Genomic DNA, 26,446 nt, shown 5'->3' on the forward strand with positions numbered 1-26,446 from the left:
TAGGCAGAAGGAAGAGGAAAGAAAGATGGAAAGAAAGACAGACAAGGAAAGATCAAACCATCTCAGTATATTTTTCCTAATACTTTCATTCACATCCACATCAAAACCACAGAGCAACTTCACTTCATCATTTGTTTGTTGGAGGATATCTGTATATATTAAGAAACATACAGTAATTAAAAGGAGCAATATTTTATTATGACAATGTATGGGTACATCATAAAATCTGCATGCATAACAGATTCAGGTAGAGGACATCATTATAATGAAACAAAGGATGCAGTACTAAAAGGAGAAAAGAACAAGGGACTGGAATAATGAAGTACTGTAATACAATACAATAGGATGCAGTACATGTAATGAGAATTATGTGGTACACTTAGGATACTACTGCACCAACAGTGGCTCACATTTAACTGTTTGATTTATAATGCTAAGCAAGAGTTTAAAAAGAAAAACTGTTCCACAAAGAAAACTACTCTACTGTACACTCATTAAAAAATATAGAAAAAAATAGCTTGAGCTGCATAAACAAGGCTTTCAAACTAGCACTAGTCACTAAATATACACCATTACTAAATAAAACGTGATATGTACTCGTATAGAGTATTCTAGATCACCATGCACATAACAGCTAATAATATGTTTGTAATATCCAGATTTACTTGTCAGTAGCAGGGGTGATTACTGTAACTCAAAAGATTACAACATAGGGCCCTACTCCTGCTGTCATGGAAAAATTTGCACATTACACATTAATATTCTCCTGTGTATTATTTATACCTTCTGTACCCCTTCACTCTAATGATGCATTCTTTATTCTTGTTACCATCATATGGTTTGCTATCTTAGGAGAGATTTTTTGAACTGGTGGGATTAGTTACAGCCTACACTAACCCCAATATATGAGAGGACTTTCCCAAGCTGATTATATATCACTTGAAAAATAGTAGCAAGGATAAAATAAACAAGACATCACTTGTTTCATGGGGCTAACATTGACCTAATTTGGATCAATAACATGTATAAGGATTATCAAAGTGTAGTCTGTGGAATACAATAAATGGCTAAGAAAGAGATGCTACAAAATTTCCAAAGTCCAAAAAAATACAAGCCATAGTTCATCCTATCACAACCACTGGTAGGGCTGTCTGAGAAGCTGAAAGCTAAGCAAAGCTATGATGTTCAATGCAGTTACTGTACTAAAACACACACAAAAAAGTAAAATTCACACATAAAAATATGTATACATATCCTGGACAAAGAACAACTCTGAATAATATGATCATTAGTGGATGGACTAAAAGCATAATTAAAAATATGAACTTAATAATTAATACCTTCACCTTCATCACATCAGGAACACTGACAAAAGTTCTGCCAGCTGCTAAGTACATTATTATGGCATCCTTACTCCATCAACATTTTAAAATCACATTCTTTTAACCCCTTTAATTTGATGGCATACTTTTCATTTTATTCTAACTACCTCTGAATGATTTTATGCATCTTGGGAGCAATCTTTTGCATTGAAGGGTTAACTGAAGTCTGAATTTAATCCATCCAGCTCAAAAAGTCCCTCCTAATTTGAAGAAAATCATTTGAAGGTAGCAAGAATAAAATATAAAATAAAGTCATCAGTGTGAAATGGTTAATATTAAAAGCTGTGTTCTCGTCAGTTTAGAAAGCTGCTTAGCACCACATCATTACTACTTTAATTCTTCAATGACACACTTGTATGTTATTTTGGACAACTACACTGACACTGATGCTGGGGAGATGAAAACAGCACAAAAGAAAATAATAATGGTGAAATAGGCAATATATCACTAAGTAAGAGGTGTTACAGAGTCTCCGAAGCTGACAAAAATACAGGCCTTCAATACTTGCTTTATAACTCCACTGATCATCATACTGTATATATTTTCATAACCCATCAAAGTTATACATGCTTATAGTAACACACTTCCATTAAAACCACACTCTCAACCGCAATGAGTATAAATTGTTAGTTTTATCACTACTACAAAAATAAAAGCATACAGTAGTCATATCAGAATATGAGACCTATTTGGAGCTGTCCCTGGAATCAACATGTCAGTGACTTTCATTATGCCAATAATGGTAACCAACCTAATTTTACCTCCAGTAAGATACATGGGCTCAAGGCTAGCCTACCATAGTCCAGTAAATTTAATGGTAGGTGACCAGTCTATTTCCCATTGTACCATTGCATGATTAGAAGTCACCTTTTTGGGATCAAACAAATAAAGCATCCATTTAAGTCAGAGCATTCTAACTACTAAATTACCAAGTCTTTCATCCTGTCTATTTTATCTGCTCTATATACATAACCACTGTTTATGCAAAATCACTAACCTCCAATAATATTAAGTGAAAAATCAACAATGCAGAAAATCAGACATGAGATATTACTTACACAATACACTGTAGTAAAGCAATCTTTAATAATTTGGTTTTGAGTATTACAATTGTTACAGAATTATTTCTTACCGTTTGCCACTGAAAAATACCGCCACATTAAATCAGTATTTTGAACTACTCAGCCTAACCTGGGTATTTGCCATCTGATATACACAGCAAAACAGTAACAGGTAACATCTCATCCTTGGTTACTCACTCTGAGGTGTCGGGGCTTGAGAACAAGCTATTTTAGTCAAGAAAATTTAATCCCTTCACTATGATGATGTTATTTTATGCATCTGTGTTACTACTAGATCTATCTATCTATTGCCAGATGCCTTAATCCTGTACGGGGTGGCCACAAACAAATCACCTCCACGTCAACCTGTCCCCCACCATTTCACTGCCCTGCTCCCAACTCACACCTCCCTCTCTCATATACCTCTCCACTCCATCCCTCCATCTCATCCTTGGCCTCCCCCTCCACCTCACTCACATACACTCCCCTCATCAGTCGCTCACCCTCCATCCTCTCCACATGGCCAAACCACCTCAGTGTGTTCCTCCTAATGCTTCCTATCACATCCATATCTACTAGATACTTCTAGATAATTCTGCTTAATTATTAAAAGCTCATATCAACCCCCTCCCCAAGTTGCCTGTAATAATAGTCCCTTCTGTGCTGAATAAAATAGTTTGGAACTAGCAAAGAAACAAAGTTTTAGACATCACCATGCTGAAGGCATTAAAGGGTAGGAGATTATCCAATGCCCATAATGGCATTACATGATTTTTAAAAAATGCATTATGGTAATAAGAAGCACCTCCCGTACATGGTCTTATCAATAAAGGTACAGCATAACAGACAAAGAACTGAGTTGGTAAAATTGTGCAAACTTGAGTGGCACAACTCTATACTGATTTAATGTAGCTACCTTTCCTGGGCAAATACCTTCCCCATGAATATGATCCCCTTTGTGAGTTTTGGAAATTCAAATCTGAAGGTATGAATTTTAGGCCTATCATATGACTGCCTTAAAAGTAAGGCCATGATGCAGAGAAGGAGGATGCTATGATAGATAACGAAAGGAAGAAACTGGAGAAACAAAGAAAGCAGAAGAGAATGGTTGGAAAAAATAATGAGAGGAAATTATATTAAAAAAAAAGCTTACTCTAGACAAAGAAGGAATAAATCATTAGTGAAGATATAATGCTTATTTCTAACTTTCTCTTCCCCTTATCATTGGATAGTTTTTTAAGTACAGTATTTAAAGGCAGGCCCAGATAATGACACTGGACACAAAATATAATAATCTTAATCATAAATCTTTCATGATCACCTTCTTTATACCAGTAATCATACATCAAACACAACCTCAAGGATGAAAAAATATATTTCCCCAAGAAAACAAAACAAGAACAACAAATAAACATTTAAGTACAGCCATTTTTATGAACAGTCCCTGGCTGACAAACAACAAATAAGGACCTATCAGTAGTCATGGAAGCTTCGAGAGTAGTCATGGAGTCAACAAATGATTAAGACACTTCAGCTGTGTTCAGGAGTGACCAGGAAGAAACTTGGTCCAGTCTGTCTGGTTACCTTTGGCGGCTTCTGAAAAGCAGTGCATAATAATAATTTGTTGTTGGCATGTTAAGTACTGTATTCTTAAAGGTACTGCATGTAAGGCTCAAAAAAAAATAATGAATCGCATATGCCATATGAACAATGGCATGGCAAGAGTGGTAGATGAGGTGATACTGGCCACCCCTGAAATATACCTGGCCACTCCACTGATCACCCCTAATTTCTGAGAGAATACCACCAGACAATCCTAAACAGTTCTCCTTAGGCCATCCCATTATTAGGTTTGGCCATCCTTAGGCAACCCCATTAAAAAAAATCCTAGCAATAGATCTGTGTATGATATACTGCCCACCCTGTATCCTGACCAATGTCTGGAGAGAAGTTGTAGCCAGAGCTTCAAAGCAGAAACTAATCATCCACTGTTGGGATGATAATTAAAAGCTCTGCTGGACTGTACAAGAAGCAATTTGTAATGACACTATTACTCTGTTAGTCTACCAAAGCTTCAAGATACCACTGTAACACTGAACAATAAGGCTTTAGGCGTTTTGAAACCTTTGCTATGACTTCCCTTTACCCACATAAAACTCTGAAAGGACAAATTGTTCAAGGAATACAGTTCAGTCTTAAGTAGCCCCTTACAGTCTCAGACTCATAGTTTATTAAATCTCAATTATAGCCTGATGCACCAAAAATTCATAGAAGGATATATTTTTATGCTTGAACTTCACTATTTTATCCTTTCATGGAGCAAAAGTTTCTACTGAGTCAGCAATTTTTTTCTCAGCATTTAGGTTCTCCTCAATGCTCAGGGACTTGAGGGAGAAGGTGACTTACGTACAGTGATCCCTTGGTTATCGCACCTACGGTTATAGAAGTTCATGTTATCACTGCTAGATGAAAATCTACTCTCCTGCTTTTATTGCACATTCTTTGGCTATAAAACTTTATTATCGTGCCATTCAGCTGGTTTCTGCTGACAGTCATGATGCAAAATCTGTGGTTCCTGATGGTTTTGAAGGATTCAAAGCTGAAGCCCTACACGAGGAGTTAGTCCTAGATGGTGGAGACCACTACCTCTCAACTTGCTAGCCTAGCAACCCCTTACCTCAAGCCCATTTCAGGTCCCTATATGGTATGTGTTTCTTCCTTATTGTGTCCTTTTCATCATTTTTTACTAATCTAACCATGCCTACATGTGTCTGATACTGAACCATACCAGTATGTATATATTTAATGGGGCTAAATTGTTGAAGAAAAGAAAATTTTGGTTTTGAAGAGGGGTGCCTAGTACCAAGGTGGATAAATCCCAACTGTTCCATGCTTTCGTTATAGAGCAATTTTGTTATCAGGCACTAGGTGCAGTACCAATTGCTATAACCAATGGATCACTGTATCATAAGGTAGCCAAGAAACTCTTCCCAAGAACCCAAAGCTCCAGTGAGTATGGCTATGTTGGGGCTCCTCCACTGTCATCCTTCAACTTCTCTGTGCCATTTATTCAGTGCTATGGCAGGAGGGGAATATAAGCTAAAAGAATAGTGTTAAATCTCAGCCAATGGCACAGTTCCATATCACTACAAGGCAGGCAAACTGAAGGTTAGGGTAGGATGAGGCACTTGCCTTGTACAGACCTCACTCAAGAGGGACAGAAAGGAAAAAAGAAATTTGCCTTCATTCGTGCAACTAAGCACCCAGGTTGTGTAAATTTAATCTATGGTCATGCATCCCAGCACAATCAAGCACTGTCAAGCTGAAAAAGTGTTGCAGTGTGGGGAGCCAACCAAGACTTACAGACTGCTTCTCATTGCAGCTTTTGGATTACTGTAGTTGTTTGATGCCTCTAAATTATTTGTGCAAAGTTTTGCCTCATATAAAAAAAGTTATACATACTGTACCATTATACGATGTTAGGATATTTAAACTATTAAAAGGGAAAATTTTGACATACTGTAATTCCAATAGAAAAGTTGTTATCTTTCTGAGCATTAAGGCCTTTTCCTTGGCAACCTTATCCTAGTGATATTTTCTTCATGATTTTCCAAGATATACTAATACACAGGCCTTTGCAGTCATAGTAACAAGCAACCCTGGAAAAGCCATTGCATCACTGCCTCACCCACTTCAGCATGATGACATATTTTTGTAGTTTATTCTTGTTACAGCCAGATGATAATGTTTATTATAAGTGAATCTCTGATACTAAAAAGGTTAATGATGGCTGTATGTTACCTTTGCACCTAAGCTGAATAAAATCATCTGAGGATATGAAGACTGAAAAAAAAAAAAAAAAAAAAAAGAGTTGTCACCCAGCTGAAGAGATAAACTCTCACCTAAGAATTCTCTCTCCTCCCATGTAGCTGAATATATTCCCTTTCCAACACCACCAGATATGAGTAGTGTAGCCAGGTCTTCACAAATGGATAAGGGGAGAGGAAGCAGGATGGGGCCAAGCTCTATTATGGGGGATCCACTGCTGCACAGTGTACCCGTATTCAGTAATCCAAAATTTCAAACGGAGAGGGGGGAGGGCATTGAGGGGCAAAGAGTATAACTGGAGTGGCCCAGGTTCCTCAGGCTCCCAGGACTACACTACTGCCAAATATGTCACATCCTCACTTACACGTTATCAATTTTCCTTTCCATCATTTAGGCCACTGTACATATCATACATCCACCAAACACCCAGTCCTTATATGCCCAGTAAAGAGCATAGGAGTCCAGGGTTAGGATACTTTGTCCTGATATACTTAGGACAAGAACGACCAGCCTCAATTGCCCCTGATGGGCATTATGTGTATTTTGTTTTTCTCTTGGAGGGAACTGTTATTGCAGGCTCATGGCCTTTGGTTCCTTCTTCCTCGCATAAAAAAAAAAAAAAAAGAAATCAACCTCAACCACCTCTTGGATGTACACACTTCCAGGTTCCATCCGCTGCAATGTCTTAACTCGCTAGATCATCAGGTGAAATTTGACTATATGATCATCAACCTGAGTAATATTTGGCATCCTGAGTTACAGTAAACAGTTTAGTTTGCTATTCAGTGTAGAGTCATATGAAAGCAGCATTACACTGACTGCATGGATGATGGGCACCCCTACGTAGCCACCAGTTTCAATACCACTTACGAGTGTTTCTCCCTTGTCACCATCAGGCCTGCAGAGAGTACATTGGAAATATTCTTTCTCCCAACTCCAGAAAATGGTTATAAATGATTTTCTGTATGCAGTGTAGAGTGATCACCTGCAGGTAGACTGAGTGGATGGATGATGAGCACCCCCACTAATACACGCCCTCTATTCTTCATACACCAACAGCCACTCTTACAAAATGCATCCTGGTTTAACATATCTTTGGTGCTGCCTACTTGGTCAGTGTCCAAGTTTCACATAAAAATGAAGCATTTTGTAAATGAACACTGTCCCTCTGTGCCTCCTGTTCAGACATGTAATATTTCCATCATCCATGAAGTTCATTAAGATTAAAGTTACAGTTCTTTGAAAGACTATGATTATGATTATGATTTCACCCACAGTGTTGGAATCAGTTATGAGAGTGATTCCAAATGTTTGTAAACAATTACAATTATAAATTAAATTACTGTATTGATGTAGTGCTGCCTACTTCTTCCTTAGTCTTTATCATTCTTTTTCTGTGCCTGCCCTCCTCTCTTCTTATTTCTCCCATCTTTCCTCTCACTTCTTATTGCTTTTCTTTCCTTTACAGGTGGCTTTACATTGAGTGACAAGCCAAATGGTTTCCTGTAAGCCAAGAAATCATTTACAACGCTGGGTGGTAACCATATAACCAAACCATACATGCTCCCTACGTGTCAACAAGTGGGTTGGTGGAGGGTTAGTGCCCCTCTCCGTAAAACAAGTAACTCAAAGTCAAACAGCCACCCCTTATGGGATTAAGGCGTCTGGCAATAGATAGATAGATAGGTATATCAGAGGAAAGCAAGACATTATTAATTTGGGCTACCAATCAAAGGCTTCACTGTTTGAAATGTGACTCTGAATATAAGGCACAGTAAGAAGTAATTGTCTGTAGGCTATGAGTGGTCAGTCTATTAATGCAGTAAAGGACAATGAAGGGCAGAGATTTATTCATCATCCACCTCCACCCCAGGAGGTTCCTTCAAGCAAGCTCCAGGCAGCCACTTTTCCCATTTCAAAATACACTGGCTGGTCACTTGATATTAATTTACAAACTGCTAAATTCTTGGTAACCAAAAATAATGCAGAAATTCTTTTTGTTCCAAATAATGCCAAAGCCAAATGGCTGTAGCTATATTCAATTTAATGATGTAAAAAAAAAAAAAAGTATATTTTCAAACCAAAAATACATGAAGCTGATTGGCAAGCTGCTGGGCCAAGCAGCATAATTGGACGTTATTAGTTCTCATTCCCATATCTCCCATTGTCTGCTATTGTTTGACAAGGGCATGTTTTCATATAATAATTAAAGTTAAGTCCCAGTAGGAATCTTAGTATATGCCTTTTCCATTATTTTATTTTCCTGCAAATTTATTATTTTCTGTTGAGAACATACAACTTGAGTTTCAAAGATAACAGGTAATTCAAATGTAATCATGGATACAATTACTTCTGCAGTGGAACTAATTACAGTTATGATTACTTTTGCTGTGGAAATAATTACGATCATTAATACTTTGGCTATGGAGACAGTGGAATCAGTTACAACTATGATTCCTCAAAAAAACATGGAACAGATTCCAGTGATTATGGTTATATAATGTCTGCTCCTGGTTAACAAGTCAACTGAATCCTTGCCAAAAACACAACATTCAATTTTCACAAGTACTGTACTCTTAGTCCATGAGGTGTTCTTTCTATTACCACACCACCCATATTTCCTTACCTGCAAGCTTCAGCCCTTAGGTATAGGCAGGTCTCATTTAAACTCTAAGGTGTGTGCAACCAAATGCTTCTTTGGGCGAGATAAAATTACAGGTCATGAGTGACAAGCAATATTCACTCCCTGTTTGAGAGCACTATAGGTTTCTGAGGTGCCTTTTGGTACACACTGTTCAAGTGAATTGGGTGTGATTACTTTACAGCAGAGTCTATGAAAGATGAAACACCCTTTTATTGCATTTTTTTTTTTTACAAAGGATAAAGGTTATGCCTTGAACAGTAACAGGAAAACATATCAGGTGAAAAATAAACAAGTAACCCCTCGGCTGCATTGTGCCTTTCAGAAGGCATTTCCATTAACCTGTGGCGTGCCTTTCAGAAATTTGCCTAATTTAAAAAAAATTATGCATTTTCTTATGGCATCATATTGTATAATTTATAAAGGCTCCAACATGCTTATGTGCGTTAGCCTCGGTCACCTAATGGCAGCTTTCCATGCTGCTTGATCTCTGGCTGCCTACCTATTCAGTCGCTTATCCTTGAGGTAACATTCTATGACCTCATCCCAGATCTTTTTTAGCCTGCCTCTCACAGCCCTACCCCGATGTTTCCATTCCTTACCTTCCACACCAATTGCCATCCTCCATCCTCTCAATACGTCCAATCATCCCATACACCTCTTCATCACAACACCAATACGTTCCAGTTCCACCTTCCTCTCAACTCTTCAATTGTAATCCTAGCCCACCCAGGTCGTGAAATAAAGGATGCACTGTATGTCCATCTAATCATTGTCATTTCAGTACATTTGAGCCCATGAATATCCTCTTCCTTTACTGCCCAGGTCTCACTGCCATACAGAATTACACTCCTTACACATGCAGCATACAAAGATCCCTTAACATGGAGGGAGAGCCCTCTCAGTGTTAGGAGAGGCAACAGCACCCTGAACTTCCTTCAACCACTCCTTATCCTAGTCATAGAGCTGGCTCCAGCACAACCTCTGGCACATAACATGTACCCCAAATAAAGAAACTCCTCCACACACTCGAGACTCTCCAGCAAGATCAATCCCTTCACACCTGATAGTTATACATGTTCTCCCCTATACACCATACAAACATAAGTATTATTTCGCAGCCTGCCGCTAATGTACTACCACAGCACATGCACCCACTTATCATAAACACTGCACAAGATGGAGTTACTTCCCATACCCTTATGGCAAACTGCACATGGCCATGCTCCCTCTGCTTTGACAGTATTGCCACCAGTCCTAGATTTCATCACTTGTTTTACCTGCATTTACTCTCAAACTCTTGTGCCCCATTCTGCCTCTCCATTCCCTAAATATTTCCTCCACATCCTTTTCATTCTCTGCAATCAAACCAAGGCATTGGCATATACCATCTCCCATGAGTGTCCATTTCTGGTCACATGAGAGAGCTTCAAGCACCTCGATAAACAGTAAGGGGTTCAGGACTGATCCCTGATGCATGTCAACATTTATGGAATACTCATCACTCAAATCTCCATTCGCTTTCGTCCAGGTGCGAGCACCCATATACCTCAGCCATGGCCATAAGCATGAAGCACCTTTTTATGCTTGATGAATGACCACATGGGAGTGACATAACCTTTGTCTTGTGCAGTTTTGGTGGTGACTACTCCCCATGATCCTGGACACCATTCAGCATAGATATGTTCCAATGGCCAAAAACAAGGTGTCTAGCTCATCATAATGTGTGAACTGGGGCAACTGGAATAATCTAGTTTGCTTCTCTCATAAGTAGTCAGACTGATCTACTTGTATATGGATTTTTATTAATGTATGGTACTTGTTTTAAAAATTTTGAGGTGAAAAAGTTCAAATCTCCAACCCCAAGAAAGTTCTTGTATGCCAGGCATGCCACAGCCAGGGGTTTATGGTATGGAATTTAAACATTTTATGCAACTATTTTTGGCTATTTGCTAATAAATACTATACATGGTATTAAAGGAATAGGTTCAAAGACTTAAAAAGAATTCAGCTTTTATAAGTAACTTTATTAAATATTAAAAATAACAAGGAAACAAATAACAAGTAAAAAAATATATACGACATTAGTAAGTAGGGAACTTCAAGGTTAAAGCAAACAGACACCTCCATCCCTACTCCATTGTGCTCTCAACCATGAAGGCATTGCAACAACAATAAATTAGGTGAGCAAAGGAATATCATCACTGCAATAAGACCGAGATTCACCATGACATTACCCTTTTAATAATGTACTTACTTTCCTAATAGTTATTTCGTAGTCAAAATATAACATCCTCATTTTAAATCTATGATTAGTCTTGCAAGTTTTCATTTCACAAACGGAAATGAATTGGCACTACTTTTCAATCCATATCAAAGTCTTCTCTTGATCTTCAGCAAAGTTAAGCCAGTCTCCACATTCTTTCAAAGTGAAACAGAAATCAATCCAAAAGAATGGCAGGTTAACTTGGAAATGCCTTACTGTGATAATGTTCCATTAAAACGTACAGTAATTCCTCCTTTTATGTTCCTCCAACTTTTTTTTTTTAAATTTGTTTATTAACTTATTTTCTTCATAGCACATCATCCGTTCACTAGAAATCAATTTAGGTATGCTGTGAAGAATCAGGACTAAAACAATTTGCATAATAATTTCACAACAATTTTGTTTGCAGTGCTTTAGCCCCTCAAGAAGTCAATGATCTTCAACTCCCTCCCTATCTGCAGAAAGAAGGGTGGTGGACTGCAGGAGAAGGGCAACTTCATCCTGCAATTAACCAGGCTTGTGATCAGACAAGCTGAGGGTCATAACTTCTTCAGTATGATGAAATCTTTAAGCTTTATTCTTTCTATCTTCAGATAAAAAGCTCCAGACAGACTTGTTGAACTGGGGGGTTAGATATATCCTCTATTAATCCTTTTACTATGAGGGGGGTTGCCTTGGCTGAACAGAATAGTCTGATGTTGGTAAGATCAAACTGGTAAACACATTTTAGGTCTGAAGGGGTTAAACTGTTTATGTAGCTTTAGAAGAGATACCTTCTCATCAAATAATTAGATACATTTTGATACTTTTCATAGTGGGATTATATATACAGTATCATTTGAAATAATTTTCCATGATGCAATACAAGCGTAACTAGACACAATTTTTACATAACTGTGGATTAAGTATGGAATTACTGTATGCATATATAGTTCATATGATAAACTATATATTCCTTTAATAAAACAAGCTACAAACGATTCATTCTATGCAAGTACAGTAAATAGGAGATGAAATGATGTAAACAGAATGAAGCCATTTCACAAGCTAAACTTTAATGCCAACTGAGACTTTACTGATCTGGATTTAAAAATAGTATAGGGTATGGATGCCCACTGCCCTCCCCCCACTGGCATGCCTGAGAATGGTGACACACTGATGTCATGCCCCTGCTTAACAAAGAGTTGCTATGCTTACGCTTGATTCTTCTTCATGTTGTGCAGCAGCAGTGAATTCCACAAATAATTCCCATACATGAAAAACCACCTGTTGAGGAAGGTGTCCACCAGGTAGCCCTGAAAAGAGGTAAATAAATTTTACCATCATATCAGATTGGCAATGTCAAAAAATTGGTTAAAAATGATAGTTTACATAAAATACCCAGAAACCTGCTTCTTGTCTCTTACACTGCAGGTACATACATTCAAATGCTGGTAATATCATAATCATCCCCTTTCTCATCTAAAGATGGGTTGATGTATGATCCATCTTTGTGCAAGATAAAGGAAATATGAAAGACAGAACTATCGACAGCATACTCAGTGAAATGAGCCATACAGTCACTGATGCATCATTCAAGCCCAAACAATCTTGCCTTCATTTTACAAACTCATCCAAGTGTTTATATTATTATTATTATTATTATTTTTTAGATACTCATCAGTTGACTATCATGTGGTTTTCCACACACACATCAATTAACCAACCTCTCTCACTTCCCTAGCCTCCTCAATTTCCACAACTCACTATATCTCAATTTCATTTCCCACATCTATCTATCTTATTCTTGGCCTAACACCCCTTATTCCATCTTTAAACTGACTTATATACTGTACCGTATACCCATTTCACCATCCAATTTACATTAATTCTTTCCATATCATCATGGCATCTAAGCATAAACTCTTCACCAAAATAATCAAAAGACTTCATCAACTCTAATTTTTCATGAATCACATTCTCATCCTATCCACCTGAACACATGCTATACATACTCCTCAATACTCCATTTCCAGGGCTGTTACTCTTGATTTCTCATTCTCATGCTAAATCAAAGTTTCACTCCTACACATTAATGATGGCACTAAAACAACTTCACGCAATTCTCTTGCAGCCTTTACACTCAGGCCTCTCATTTGCATCTACAGGCATAAACAGCACCAGATACATTTTTCCCTGAACGCTATACACTCCATTTCCTCTGCATACTTACCAACGTGTAACTGATGAGGAGCCTACATGTGGTGGCACTGGCCACTCTGGGTGGAGCAGCTGTGACGTCCACCTGGGAGCCAAGCCTCCTCATTATTTCCCTTCACCTTACTGTGGGAAGGACCCTGGTCCAGCCCTGGTGAGGCACTGTCAACCACAAGGGGACACTGGATTCCTACATGGTGTATGTACTGTACTGATGGCCCCAAAGAAGCAGTTGTTTACTGTGGTTGATGGGTCCGCTCCATCAGACAGATCAGGGTTGAGCATCAACAACAGCAACAGCAACAACTTAATAAGGTATTCAGACTAATTCACCAACCGACTCTTTCTCCATTTACCAGCACATCACTCTGAGATTCAACTTCACTTTCATCAGTCACTGCTTCAACCTTATTAACAGTTCCCAGCAAACCATGCAACTCACAGACTTTCATAAAACTCTGAGTCAGTAACTGGTGTCAAAGCAGTCAAAATTCTCAGCCACAAAAGCAAAGCTTCATATGACTTTAACTATTATCAAATGAGGCAGAGCTATCCATGTCATTCAGAATGTCTTGCTTGTCACTGCATAATAGTAGCAAATGTTACTTAAGGTGCATGTTTTTCCTCATGGCACATTCTTTATAAATGACTCAGTTAACAGAGCTGTAGACATTTTCAGTACAGTTACAAATACTTATATTGCTTTTATTAGAGCAATAATTTATGCAACTTCAGAGATCCCACGTCATGAAAGATAATATGTTTCATGAATCCCTTCAGCAGCATGCTACAGTAACGTTAATTAATCAAACCACCAGATTTCATTGGACCGGGAAAAAAATCCTTTTAGTAAAGGAGTATGGCAGATGGTGGTGACCATCATCCACTCATTTGATTAGTGCTGCCTACTACTTCCTTCATTAGAATCACTCATTTTCTGCGTCTGGTCTCCACTCTCCCTTTTTCTTCCATCTTTCATATCACCTTTTATTACTCTTCTTTCCTTTCAGGTGGTTTTACATTGAACGACAAGCCTAATGGTTTCCTGTAAGCCAGGAAACCATTTAAAATGCTGGGTGTAACCATTATGTGTTCTCCTCGTGTCAACAAGTGGGTTAGTGGAGGCTTAGTGTCCCTCCCCATAAAGCAACTAACTCAGAGACAAACGGCCACCCTTTCAGGATTTATGGTGTCTGGTTACAGATATATGCATAGTAAAGGAGTCTGGTATGAATACACAATAACCATAATCCACAATATACTGTATTTCACTCATATATATGGAGCAGCCTACCTCAGTGCAGGTCTCCTGTTTATTTTGACTTGCAGGCTTTGAAAAGTAATTAGATAGCTATGGATCTCAGACATCCTTTTCATATTGCTGTTGGTTTCCCTTGATGATCATATTCATCTCAGAAAAAAGCTCTTGAAGTGGAAGGGTCTTTGAAAGTTATATATATAGGCCCTTCAGTTAGAAAAGTGTATCCTGAACTGAATAAAATCATCAGGTGATGGCAAGACTAAAATGAAAAAGACATTGCCAGGCTCACTAAGTTAATGATACACCTCTAAGTTTTCCTAAAAGTGGTAATTTCTCATCATTCTGGAAAAAGGGACAAGAGAATGAAGAAAGAGACTAACCAAGATCCCATGTGCCCAGTATCCTGCAGTGCAAGAAGCGTAGCCAAGGGTGTGCACCGCATGAGACACAAATTGCCTTGCAGTGGGGATGAACAAACCTGCAGGCAACAATTACATACGTAAATTATAATGGCATCCTTCCATTAAAAATATCCAGTACAAACAGCAGATTACTAAAAATTGCTGTAGAGTAAGATGCTGCTGTATGTCACCTTTTTTATAGTATATTTTTTGCTATTCCTCTACATAAAAGTCTGTGTTGTATGTAATCAACTATCACTGACCCTGGTAGGTACTACCATGAAAGTGAAGTGTGGCTATACGCTTGGTAACTAGTCACACAATTATCACTCATAGGCAGGAAGCATTCAGCCACAGGTAAATGAAGCCAAAGTCCAAGCTGAGACTCTCAAAGTGTTACAGATGTTATTATGTGTCTAAATGTTTCTTTTTTCCAACAGTTTCTACCAACAGTTGGGAAAATCAGCCAATTTTAGCACTTGGTTCAATTTCCATTCCACAGAAAACATCAGCAATACCATGGCCAACCACAAGATGAGGATTCTTTAAAGGGAGAGACAGTGACATTTTTATGAATGTTTTTTGCTACAAAGTCCACATCATATTACAGAATAACTGCATATCAAAGTTCCACTGCTACCTATAAAGCTAATCAACCAGTTTTTCTCAATTACCAGGATCAGTTGTGTAAAAATTATTTAATTTTGTTTTGTTTAATGAGGCTTCAACATGTTTCCATGCATCTGCCTTGGTCACCTAATGGCTCTTCATGCTGCTCTATCTCTAATAGCTTCTCCATTCCATACCTGGAATAAATAAAATGTGAAGACCAACCATAGGCTTCACTTGCACATCCCCAAGCCCAGATGGGGAAATGGGGACAACCCCATCCCCATCCTGGTCCAAGGCCATGTTGATGGAACTCACCCCACACCTCTCCTCATGTCCACCACTAAGCAACAGCAGCCCAATGATGCAGTACTGTATTTTGGTACACATCCCCAACATACACGGCACAACAAGGAGTTGGGGTACATGAAAGGCATACCTGGCCGGTGTACCAGTTCAGAGAATTTGGTCATGTTGGTGGAGACATAGCCAGGAGTGATTGTCTGGACAGTGATGCCAGACCCTCTGTACTCCCACTCCAGTGCAAGGGAAAAGAAGTCCACAAATGCCTGCAACAGATAAAATAGTAACTGCCAACCCAATATTACCACCACTGAAGTATAAGAACCCGAGACTAAGCTACTGTAATTTAGTACATTTAACCTCTGCACCCTAATGATAGCTACATGATTTCATATGTTTACAATCATTCTTACTGGATTATTTATAAAGACTCCAACTTGCTTGTATGCATTGGCCTTGGTCACCTAATGGCTGCTTTCCACACTGCTGAATCTCTGGCAACTTCCCTGTTCAGTCCCTTAACCCTGAGATTACACTCTATGACCCTGTCCCAGGTCTTTTTCAGCCTGCGTCTCACAACCTTACCCCCATGTTCTCACTTCTTGCTTTCCATACCCAACTGTCACACTACATCCTCCCCACATGCCTCAACCATCTCAATATCACACAGTAAAATCATACAACATCCTCTCCACGTGCCTCAACCATCTCAATATCATGCAGTAAAATGCATTATTTTTCTCCTGCATGTACTGTGATAATGAAAGTGTGTAATAATTACAGTGCATAATGACCTGATATGTACTTGGGGGGAGGATTGGCTAATGTTCCACAGGAGTAACCCTCTACAGCCACATGACATAATCCCACAGAATTCAAGCTGTATCACCATTGCTATCCAAAAAGCCATTATCTGAAAGAACTTTACTTGGCATACCCCTTTCATATAAAGGGGGATTCCTGTACCTAATGAATGTCCAAGGAGACATCACACACTTTTGTCTTCTTCCATCATTAATTTTGAACCACTAACTTAGGCATTCACTGACTCTTCTAGAACATGCTCAACGTGCTACCACTGTTAAAAAATTATAGCATTCACAAGCTTTCCACTCACACTAAATATACATAAATTTTCCACAATCTTTCTCTGTCGTCTTGTCTTACATTTTCCCCAAATTCATAAATACCTTATACTGATTCTTATATACTTTCTGTAATATCTGTCTTACTGCAGTTATATGGTCTACATATTCCTCAAACCATCTTGTTTGGTGCCCACCAGACATTCTCATATACTCCTTGCCAACTCCGCAATCTTCTTCCACATTTATTTCCTAATAAATATAATAACAATGATTATAATCATCATCATCATCATCATCATCCGGACCTCCTTTCCCACCCTATGGCAGGGTGAGGAGTAGCAATATCCAGACAGCCCAAAATTGCCCAATCCAATGGGCCATGCTTCCATTCACTCATCATTCAAGCCCCCGGAATCCTGGCTCTATCGGATACGCCAAAAACATTCACCACGTTCTGTAGCTTCACATAATCGTATCAGACAGAGTCAATCCAGACGCTGCCACGTTAAAAAGGGGTGCCAAAAATCCCTGATCATGCACTACTCCTCACAAAATTCATACAGCCAGCACGATCTCCTGTCAGTTCCCTAGCCTCACCGACTTCCACACCTCTCTTCCTCACACATTCATAATAATAATAATAATAATCTGGTGTGGTAGGTGGGGGCGCTAACCATCCACTCACTCGATGTAGTGCTGCTTTGGGTGTCTGCTCTTTCCTCTCCTCTTTCCTTCCACTTCTGTCTTTCTTTCCTTCATTCTTTCCTCTTCCTTCTGCCTGTGGGTGACTCTACACTGAGTGACAAGACAAATGGCTTCCTGTATGCCAGGAAACCATTTACTAAGCTGGGTAGTAACCACAAAACCAAATTATGGCGCCATGTGGTTTAGTGGGTAATTAAGGAGCTCCAATCGGACTGAGCCAGTGCAGGTTCATATCCAAGAGATGGTTGGAGTTTATTGCTCACATAATGCCACTCAGGGATGAGTGAGGCTGATCACTCATCTTCAATGTCAGGACCAACTCGCCTAGCCCCAGGCTTCTACGTTTCTCATGGGGCAACCTACGATTGGATGATGGATGATAATCTGTTTCCACTGATGATGATGATCTCAGTTTTACCATCATTCAGGTTAAGTTTCCTCCTTGCCATCCAGATCTTAATATCAGACATTAGTGATTCAAGCTTAGTTTTGGTACCGTTAATATCTGACATTTTAATAAAGAGCTGAGTGCCATCATCATAAATGACAGGACAGGTCGTGAGCATCAAAAATGATAAACTACTGTACTCATGTAGACTGTAAATTAAACTGAACCCAAAGCTGATCCTTGAGGGACTCTGAACAGAAGGGGAGCAAAATCTGAGCTAGTGTAATCAACAACGATTCTCTGAGATCAGTCTGACATACACGACTTAGGGAGCGAAAGAGCAATGTCATGGGCGCCATAAAAATACAGAAAATCCAACAATATTTTATGATCTACTGCATCAAAAGCTGCAGACTGATCCAACAGAACTAGGAGAGAGGGCATCCCACTATATATGTTTGCCACCAAGTCACTATGAATCCTTGTTAACGCAGTTTCAGTTGAATGGTATTTTCTGTATGCTACTTGAACAATGGGAATAACTCTGTTATGTTCCAGCAGTGGTAAGAGTTAATCAAGTATGGTCAACTCAGTAATCTTGCATAAAAAAGACAGGTTAGAGATGGGATGATAATTTGTCATGCTCTCAACATCAAGGCCAGGTTTCTTGAGTCGTGGCCTAAGCCAGGCACATTTCTCAGACAACACAAAATTACTTTCTATGAAGCATCTATTTATTATGTTGCAGACAAAGTCTGCTGCATGCTCAGACAGATCTACAACACTCAGCAGACTTAGCCATGACAATTTATGTGCAGTACAATATTTTTTGTGATTGTGACTTCCAAAAAATATTGGTATAGTACTTCACTACACTCACTCCACTTCATATGGGTCAAAATTAGAAAACAAAAATAAGCAAACTGTAACCTGATTGGGTGAAACACAAACAAAAAAACTATAAAAAAAAAAAAAAAGAGCTTAAGGGCTCATGGCAAGAGTAATGAAGTCCAGGATTAAATGTCTTCTGAAAAAAAGAAAAAAATCATACTTTGGTTACATTCCTCTTACCTCTTTGACATCAGTTATGCAACTCTTTAATATTTTTAATTATAATCACATAATCAGATATTAATTTTGCGCTTCTTTCTCAAATATTAACCCACTAATAAACTATTCAGCATCCCTGGATGTGACAAGATTTGAAATGTTTCCCAGAATTGAAACCATGATCACTTAGTGGCTCTGGTAATGCAGAATGTTCAGTCCGTGCATCATATTGTATCACACCACAAGGGTGCCAAATAATTTTTTAGTTGCCATACATCAACAAAACTTAATGATCTGTATCAAAAAAGAAAAAGAACAGCCTTCTTTTAACATAAAAAACAAAAAAAAAGTCCATATTCATTTCTATGATCCATACATCACCTAAAAAAGCTCTACTGCTCAGTACAAATAAATTACTGGGTTAATACACACGATATCAAACCTTTGTGGCAGCATAGATGCCCATTAAGGGGATGGGGTAGGCAGCTGCCAAGGAAGAGAGGTTAATGATAGCACCTCGTCCTCGTGACAACATCCCGGGCAGAACCAGCTTAGTCATTGCTGGTACTGTTGCCACATTAACATTGATGTGGGCCCACATATCTCGCTCTGATGCAAGCTCGAACTCCATTGGATGCGGCAACATCACACCTACGTTGTTCACTGACAAGGCGTAGAATATTCAGTGAATACAAATACTGTACAGTACAGTACTCCCTCATGCTTAAAAGGGATGTTCTTTACAGAATAGTTTAGCAGCATTAGAAGTTCATAATAAGTAAATTTATTAATAAGTTGGAGTTTTGCCTAGTGTTCCCAACCACCTCCTACAGCATGCTAATTTATCAACGGACGAGCACCTTCAGATGGAAGCCAAAGGACACTGCAATATGTGGAGAGAACAAAGTGTACCCTCCTAAAATCTTTAAAAATTTTTGATTGACCAAATAAACAAAAGTTAAAATACAATTACAAAAAATACATAACACTAAGAAAACACCAAAGATGAGTTACTTAATCTTACCCAGCACTCCAATATCCTTGTTCTGGAGACGCTGTGCAATGTTTTCAAACACTGGTCGCCCTTGTATAAAGTCTGCCACTGCAATTTCTGTCTCTACTCCAAACTCCTCCGCTGTGGGATACATGACATGGTATTTCATAAACCTAAACTGTCAGTATCTATAATTACAAACCACAGATAAGATTAGGCCTACAAGAAGGTATGTAATTGTAAAACAAATGAAATAATATTGTACCAAATATTAATTAAAATGTTCGATTTCCACTAGCTTACACTCAGTCACTAGCTAACAGATAATCTGGCTTTCTGCACCACTCACCAATCTCTGTAGCAACTTTCTGCAGTTTCTCCTCAGTGCGAGAGATAAGGACAATGTTCATTCCACGGCGTGCCAACTCTCTAGCATACTCCTTCCCAATGCCATCTGTGCTGCCTGTCACAACTGTCCCATAAAAAAAGAAAAAAGAAAAAAGAAAAAAGAAAGAAAAAAAAAAAAGCATTATGAGAAATGAAGAAAAAATATCTGAATCTATTGTCACTGATTGTGACATCCAGAAATTGTCTGTTTACAGTCACCAATAGTAAAATTAATGGTACCTACTGTATATACTGTATAGCATATGCCACTTTCTTTCTACCTAACACATGAGCAAATATAATTATCATGTCTGATGTCAACAGCTTTCCAGTAATTTCTGCCAATACTTGTACACTGTATAACACTACTTCAGATTAAGTTATCAGAATGGTGGTATCTGAGTACAATATATTAATCCTATTACTAGTAGACATTATCCAGTGCTGAATGAAACAGTTTTGTATTAGCCTTAGCCCTGTTAGGTTGGGTTCTCTGTCAGCTGAATACAATAATACTGTTTGGCATTAGCCTTAACCTTTTGTCTTGTAAGGTTTTCTCTCAGAATGAATTTCTATGACCCACTCAGCTGAAACAAATTGTCTTGCAATAACATACAGAAAAAGAATAACAGAGCTGTCCTGACCATGGAAGGGTTTAGGGTAAATGTATTAACACACTTGGGTTCCTATTACCGGTACATATTCTTAGCTAAACAGAATAATCTTAGAGTACTTCTACCTGGCATAAAATTACATTTTCAATAAATAAGAGGGCACAATCATAAGGTTTATATGGCTCATCACTTTCAGAATGTGAAAAATCTTAAATATTTAAAGTCTGCTACAATCAAATTATTCTGTTCAGTTTAAGGGTGGTTTCCAGTCATCTGAAGGCTCTAATAACCCTTCCTGGTGGTGAGAATCTTGGCTATATATTCTTGCTCTGACAAGTTATTTTACTCAACTCATCAGTGTCTTTTCATTATCTCATCATCCTCTTCCGGACCTCCTTTCCCAACCTAGGGCAGGGTGAGGAGTAGCATGTCCAGACAGCCTTAGTTTGCCCAATCCAATGGGCCACTCTTCCATTCACTCATCATTCAAGCCCCCAGAATCTTGGCTCTATCTGATACGCCAAAAGCATTCACCACATTCTGTTGCCTCACATAAACATATCCGAATCTATGAGTTAATAATAACTCCTCAAAACTTGCAGTCAGTACCTAATGCTCAAAATGATACTTACATGAACATAACTTACAGTTATTGTACCTAAAAATCCAATAGACTAGCTTAACTTTATCAGGGTACACCTCCACAAGTACAGATCACAGTTTCATCACCCAGCTCACTGGCACACAAATTTTGGAGCCAAGTGCTTCTCTGAAAGGACCATTAAACAACGGAATGCTTTGTCAGATGTGATATTAGCAAGAAATACTGTGTCTTGGTTCACACTGTTGGCTGAGTGGCCCACTGGGGGCCTACCAGGGACTTATGAAGAGGACATCTTACCTAGAAGTGATGGAGCTGCCCAGATCTTTGGAGGAAGACAAGTGTAGAAAAGGACTAGATACAGTAATGGAATTGATGACTTATGCCCCTCCTCCAAGGAAAATGAGGATGGAAAGGTTTGTGATCCCAGGGGCTAGTAGGCAATACTGCAACACAATGCATTTGGATCAGAAGCAGAAGCAATGCAACAAGAAGTAGGAAACAGTCTCCTCCTGGACCCTGCAGCACTGGCAATATGAATTGCATGAGAGGAGTGGGATGCAAAGCCACCGTAACTGATGTACAAGCAGGTATGAGTCATGTCCTGGATGTGGGAGGGTGTTTGAGCTTCAAAAGTGACAGGAAGAGTTTGAGTGGCACAATCTTATGGCCACAGTGGGCAGGGTTGCCTGAAGGTCAGCATTCATGACTCCTCTACATGTTCTAGCCAAAAGCCTATGGTGAGTAGCCTCTGACAGCTGTAAAGATTCACTGAAAGGTCGAATACAGGGCTATCCATGATGCAGCATCTGCAACCTCATACAAGGGAACCCACTGATGAACAAAGCAGTCTCCCTGAAGGAGTTGGTCAGTGGTGGCCTGGATGTCGGGAATGAGATGTTGCACTGAGTGGTGCCAGTGGGAGATGACAAGAGGTGTTAGGGAGCTTCCTTAACCAATGAGGCTGAGAGCCTTAGAAACACTGATGGACAAACCTCAGCTGTGCACTCAAACCTCGAAAGCTGATGCTTCCGACTGTAGGTGATGCTGTCTCTCATCAAACAAGGCAGCTCAGTTCACAATGGTCCCGTTGTTAGCAAATATAAGGGAGGTAGCATCGGGGATCTGAGGATGATCTGTAATAATGATATTTAAATGGAGGAGGCTAAGTACTGAGCTCTGTGGTACCCCCTTGCAAACTGGATGAGGTTAAAAACATAGTCTCGCCCATCGATACCATGAAGCTGCACCCAGAGAGCTAAACTGAAAGCCATGGCAAGGAAGGACCTGAGGTCCTGAGGCAAGAGAGCTGGAGCAGTGTGCTGTCATGGTGGGCAGAGTCAAAAGTCCTCTTCAGATCAGTGAAGAGCTGCTGGTGGTATGCTATCATGTACAAGAAAATCCATCTGACAGTGTATGGCATGTCCATGGTGCCCCTGTACAGCCAGAATCCACACTGAGCCTCCAGTAATAGATCATGTGACTCAAGTCACCATGAGAGGTGGTGAGTGATCATCTTCTCTGGCAGCTTCCCTTCACAACAGAGGCAAACAATAGGTCTACAGGGCGATGGGAGGGCTGAGTCCCTTACCAGCCTCAGGAAAGGCAAACAGTACTGACTTCTTTCAAGCCTTTGGGAACTCTCCAGTATATCAATTGTGATTAAAGATTGACAGGATGATGCTATACAAGTGAAGGAGGGGGAGGATGGAGCATGAGAAACTTTTTCTCCACTATGACCAACCACCCTGCCAGGGTGGAGGGAGGACAGTGCATCAGTAATCTCAGAGGCTGTACAAGAAGAGTGGAAGCCAAAAGCAGGAGGAGACAAGATGCTAAGCTGTATTATGGTACTACAGTTTACAAGGATGCAGAAGGCAAGGCTGGGGGAACACCAAGCAGAGAACCAAATACGGATGTCAAGAAGTCAGTCTCTGAGATTATCAAGGAGGTTCACAACATTAAAATGAAGATGAAAAGAGTAGTTGATTGGCCTACCTGATAAGGCCTTCAAGAACCTCCGGTTGTGGGAGAAGCTGGTAGATGAATGGCTGGAGCAGAAGGAAAAGGCCTTCCTTTAAATGCTGTGTGAGTGTAGGCACACTCACTATCAGGTTGACGGTAACTTTTCTCCAACGTGCGACTGGGATGGTAACTACGGGAATGCCAGGCCCGACAAGAAGCCTAGACTACACAGTATCTGACCACCAATGAACACCCAAGTGGTGGATGCAGTGTTTAGCAGACTGGCAAAAAAATAAGCAAACAGCCCCCACCGATGTTGTTGGGAACTTGCAGGGAGTGAGATCTGGATAATCCACATGGATAGGGAAGCAAATAGATGCAACAGTGATAAACTTCATCCATCTGCCCCCTAAAATTTGCCAGTGAGGATGTTATGCATCAGAAGACATCAGAGACAAGGAAAGATAACTGCAAAATACTGGAGGTTACTACCCACTTATGGGCCTACCTGGACAACAAGATAATGGAAAGCAAAATCACTCAAGCAGATGTTCATTCATTCATTCATTGCCAGATGCCATGTATCCCAAACGAGGTGGCCAAGGGCTTAGAGTTAACTGTTTTACACGGAGGGGCACTAATCCTCCACCAACCCCACTTGACACGTAGGGATGCCAACAGCATCTGGTGTTCCCAGGCGGTCACCCATCCAAGTACTAACCAGACCCAACGTTGCAAGTACTGGAAAAGAGAGGATCACAATGTTGGGGAGCTATTTGAAGTGGGGTCCTAGTGGCTGTGAAGGGTCACCAAAGCAGCCTGCACCTCCATCCACCACTGGGAGAAGGACTGAATGTCAAGAAAAAAATATTCTGGGAGTTGGCTAACAGGCCAAATCCCTCCCTGGTGGATAGTCTGACTTGTACGAGAAATAACCTCCCAAGCAGGGTAAACAGCAGGGCTAGAACCAGGTTTCACAGATCCCAACCATTATGTGGTGACAGTCCCACAACAAAACCTTAAAGCTTCAAGTGTTGTGGAGTTCAAACCCTCCATTTCTGAGCTGATAGCTCAGGAAATTTTAGACTTGGTAGACACTGAAAGGAAGCAGGTCAGCAGCCCTGGCCAGATGAGGGAGTTGATGTCCAAGAAAGAAAGCCCCTGTTGGTGATGACTCAGATCCTCAGAGAGGAGGCTGAAGATATAGGGTCCTGCACTTGAAGTACAAGGGAGAACAGGGAAATGCTGATGAGGGCCGGAGGCTGAAGTGGAGACATGCACAGAAGTGGCAGTTGGCCTGTGGAAAAAATCCAAAAGATGAATAAACTGAGGTCAAGTGGCAGAAATGGAAACAATGGTAAACATCAATTAAAACTGCACAGCCATCATCAAATAGCTGTGTCTCCACCTAAATATAGTGCTTGGCAAAGGAAGAGGCACTGATTGCATCAGAGAGGTACCTAGGATTTGCAGAGAGGCAAGTGCCCAGTAGCAAAGAGATGCTAAAAACTACTGGTTTTGTACATAGTATGTCCACCACAGCCACAGAATCCACAAATCTAACTGCCATGGATCATGCAGACACCCTCATGATCTTGTACAAGGGCTGAGGCAGCATGTCATCCTAAAGGAAGCATCACTGAGACACCACTTACTACCAAGCTAGGCCCTGTCCCCCTCTGTGAAACCCATGTTCATGTCTGCCACCACTGTCACTGCAAGAAAATATGGTCACTCCTCACAGCTTGCTAGGCACACAAGCTGCTAGGGACAAACAACACTATATAAAAGGCTGAACAAATATTCTGGCCAATGAAAGTATGGTATGTCAGTCAAGAATATCTCAGCTTTTAAGTTCTTGGAAGATAACTAAAGAGCTAAACAGTATTATACAAACAGTGAAATCATAACAGGAAGCTTTCTTCTTGCTCCCCTACTCAATACCTCCAGGTAAGAAACATTTCCCACACTTGCTACTGTTTTCAGTAAGCCTAACCTACACAAGAAAGGAAAATCACTTACCAGGTATATGAAAAGCATTTCCATTGCTGAAAAACACATAAATAAATAATTTTCGCTTCAAAGTTTCAATAAAATTACACTCCCCAAATAGCCTCTGTGTAGGGTAAAATATTCCCATTGGCTAAGTCTATACATGATGCTTTAATTAAATTTACACGGGTATTATGCAGTCCTGCTGCTAAATAGGCCATATGCTGGTCAGTCGTGTCCTACAGCACCTTTCCCGTTTCACCAACACTTTCACATCATGAACATTCCATAAGGCCAGGCAACATTCCGCAACGACGCACAACTACCGGAAAGGTGACAAAAAACAGGCGATAAAAGAAACTTTGAACAAACGCAATGGCACGATCACTCATACATTAGCAGCTCGTATACATTACAGCTCATTAGGAGAGGCACAGATGAATGGCTTGTGACGGTAAATTAGAAGTCCTACGGGAGTGGCACATCAAACTTTCCCTTTCGGGGGAATGGAGATCTCAACTCACCTGCCCACTTCCCATACGTCTCTCCCAGCTTCTTGTTCCACAGCCGTGACCATAGGTGTGCCCTCACGTTGCGAACTAGAATCCACAACCCCTGCAGCACCGTCTTACTCACGAACAACAGTCCCACTACAGTTAAAACATGTTCAAAATCTCCTAAGCCAGGAAATAGCGCGTAGCAACTCATCCTCTA

The 26,446-nt window shown here is 39.9% G+C and overlaps 1 protein-coding gene across 1 annotated transcript; it reads right to left on the reverse strand.

Annotated features, from left to right (window-relative positions):
* Positions 1–3,962: 3,962 nt before the first annotated feature.
* LOC145410007 (inactive hydroxysteroid dehydrogenase-like protein 1) lies at positions 3,963–26,446 on the reverse strand. Its single transcript, XM_080280216.1, has 8 exons — positions 26,257–26,446; positions 20,523–20,645; positions 20,204–20,314; positions 19,622–19,842; positions 16,085–16,214; positions 15,016–15,113; positions 12,376–12,473; positions 3,963–4,039 (listed from the first exon to the last, which is right to left on the reverse strand). The coding sequence occupies exons 1-8, from the start codon at positions 26,438–26,440 to the stop codon at positions 4,024–4,026; spliced, it is 981 nt and encodes a 326-aa protein (XP_080136342.1). The 5' UTR covers positions 26,441–26,446; the 3' UTR covers positions 3,963–4,023.

The sequence above is a fragment of the Coenobita brevimanus genome, chromosome 84 (assembly GCF_032717465.1).
Source record: "Coenobita brevimanus isolate Jiangsu-jjx chromosome 84, ASM3271746v2, whole genome shotgun sequence".
In the NCBI taxonomy this organism is placed as follows: Eukaryota; Metazoa; Arthropoda; class Malacostraca; order Decapoda; family Coenobitidae; genus Coenobita; species Coenobita brevimanus.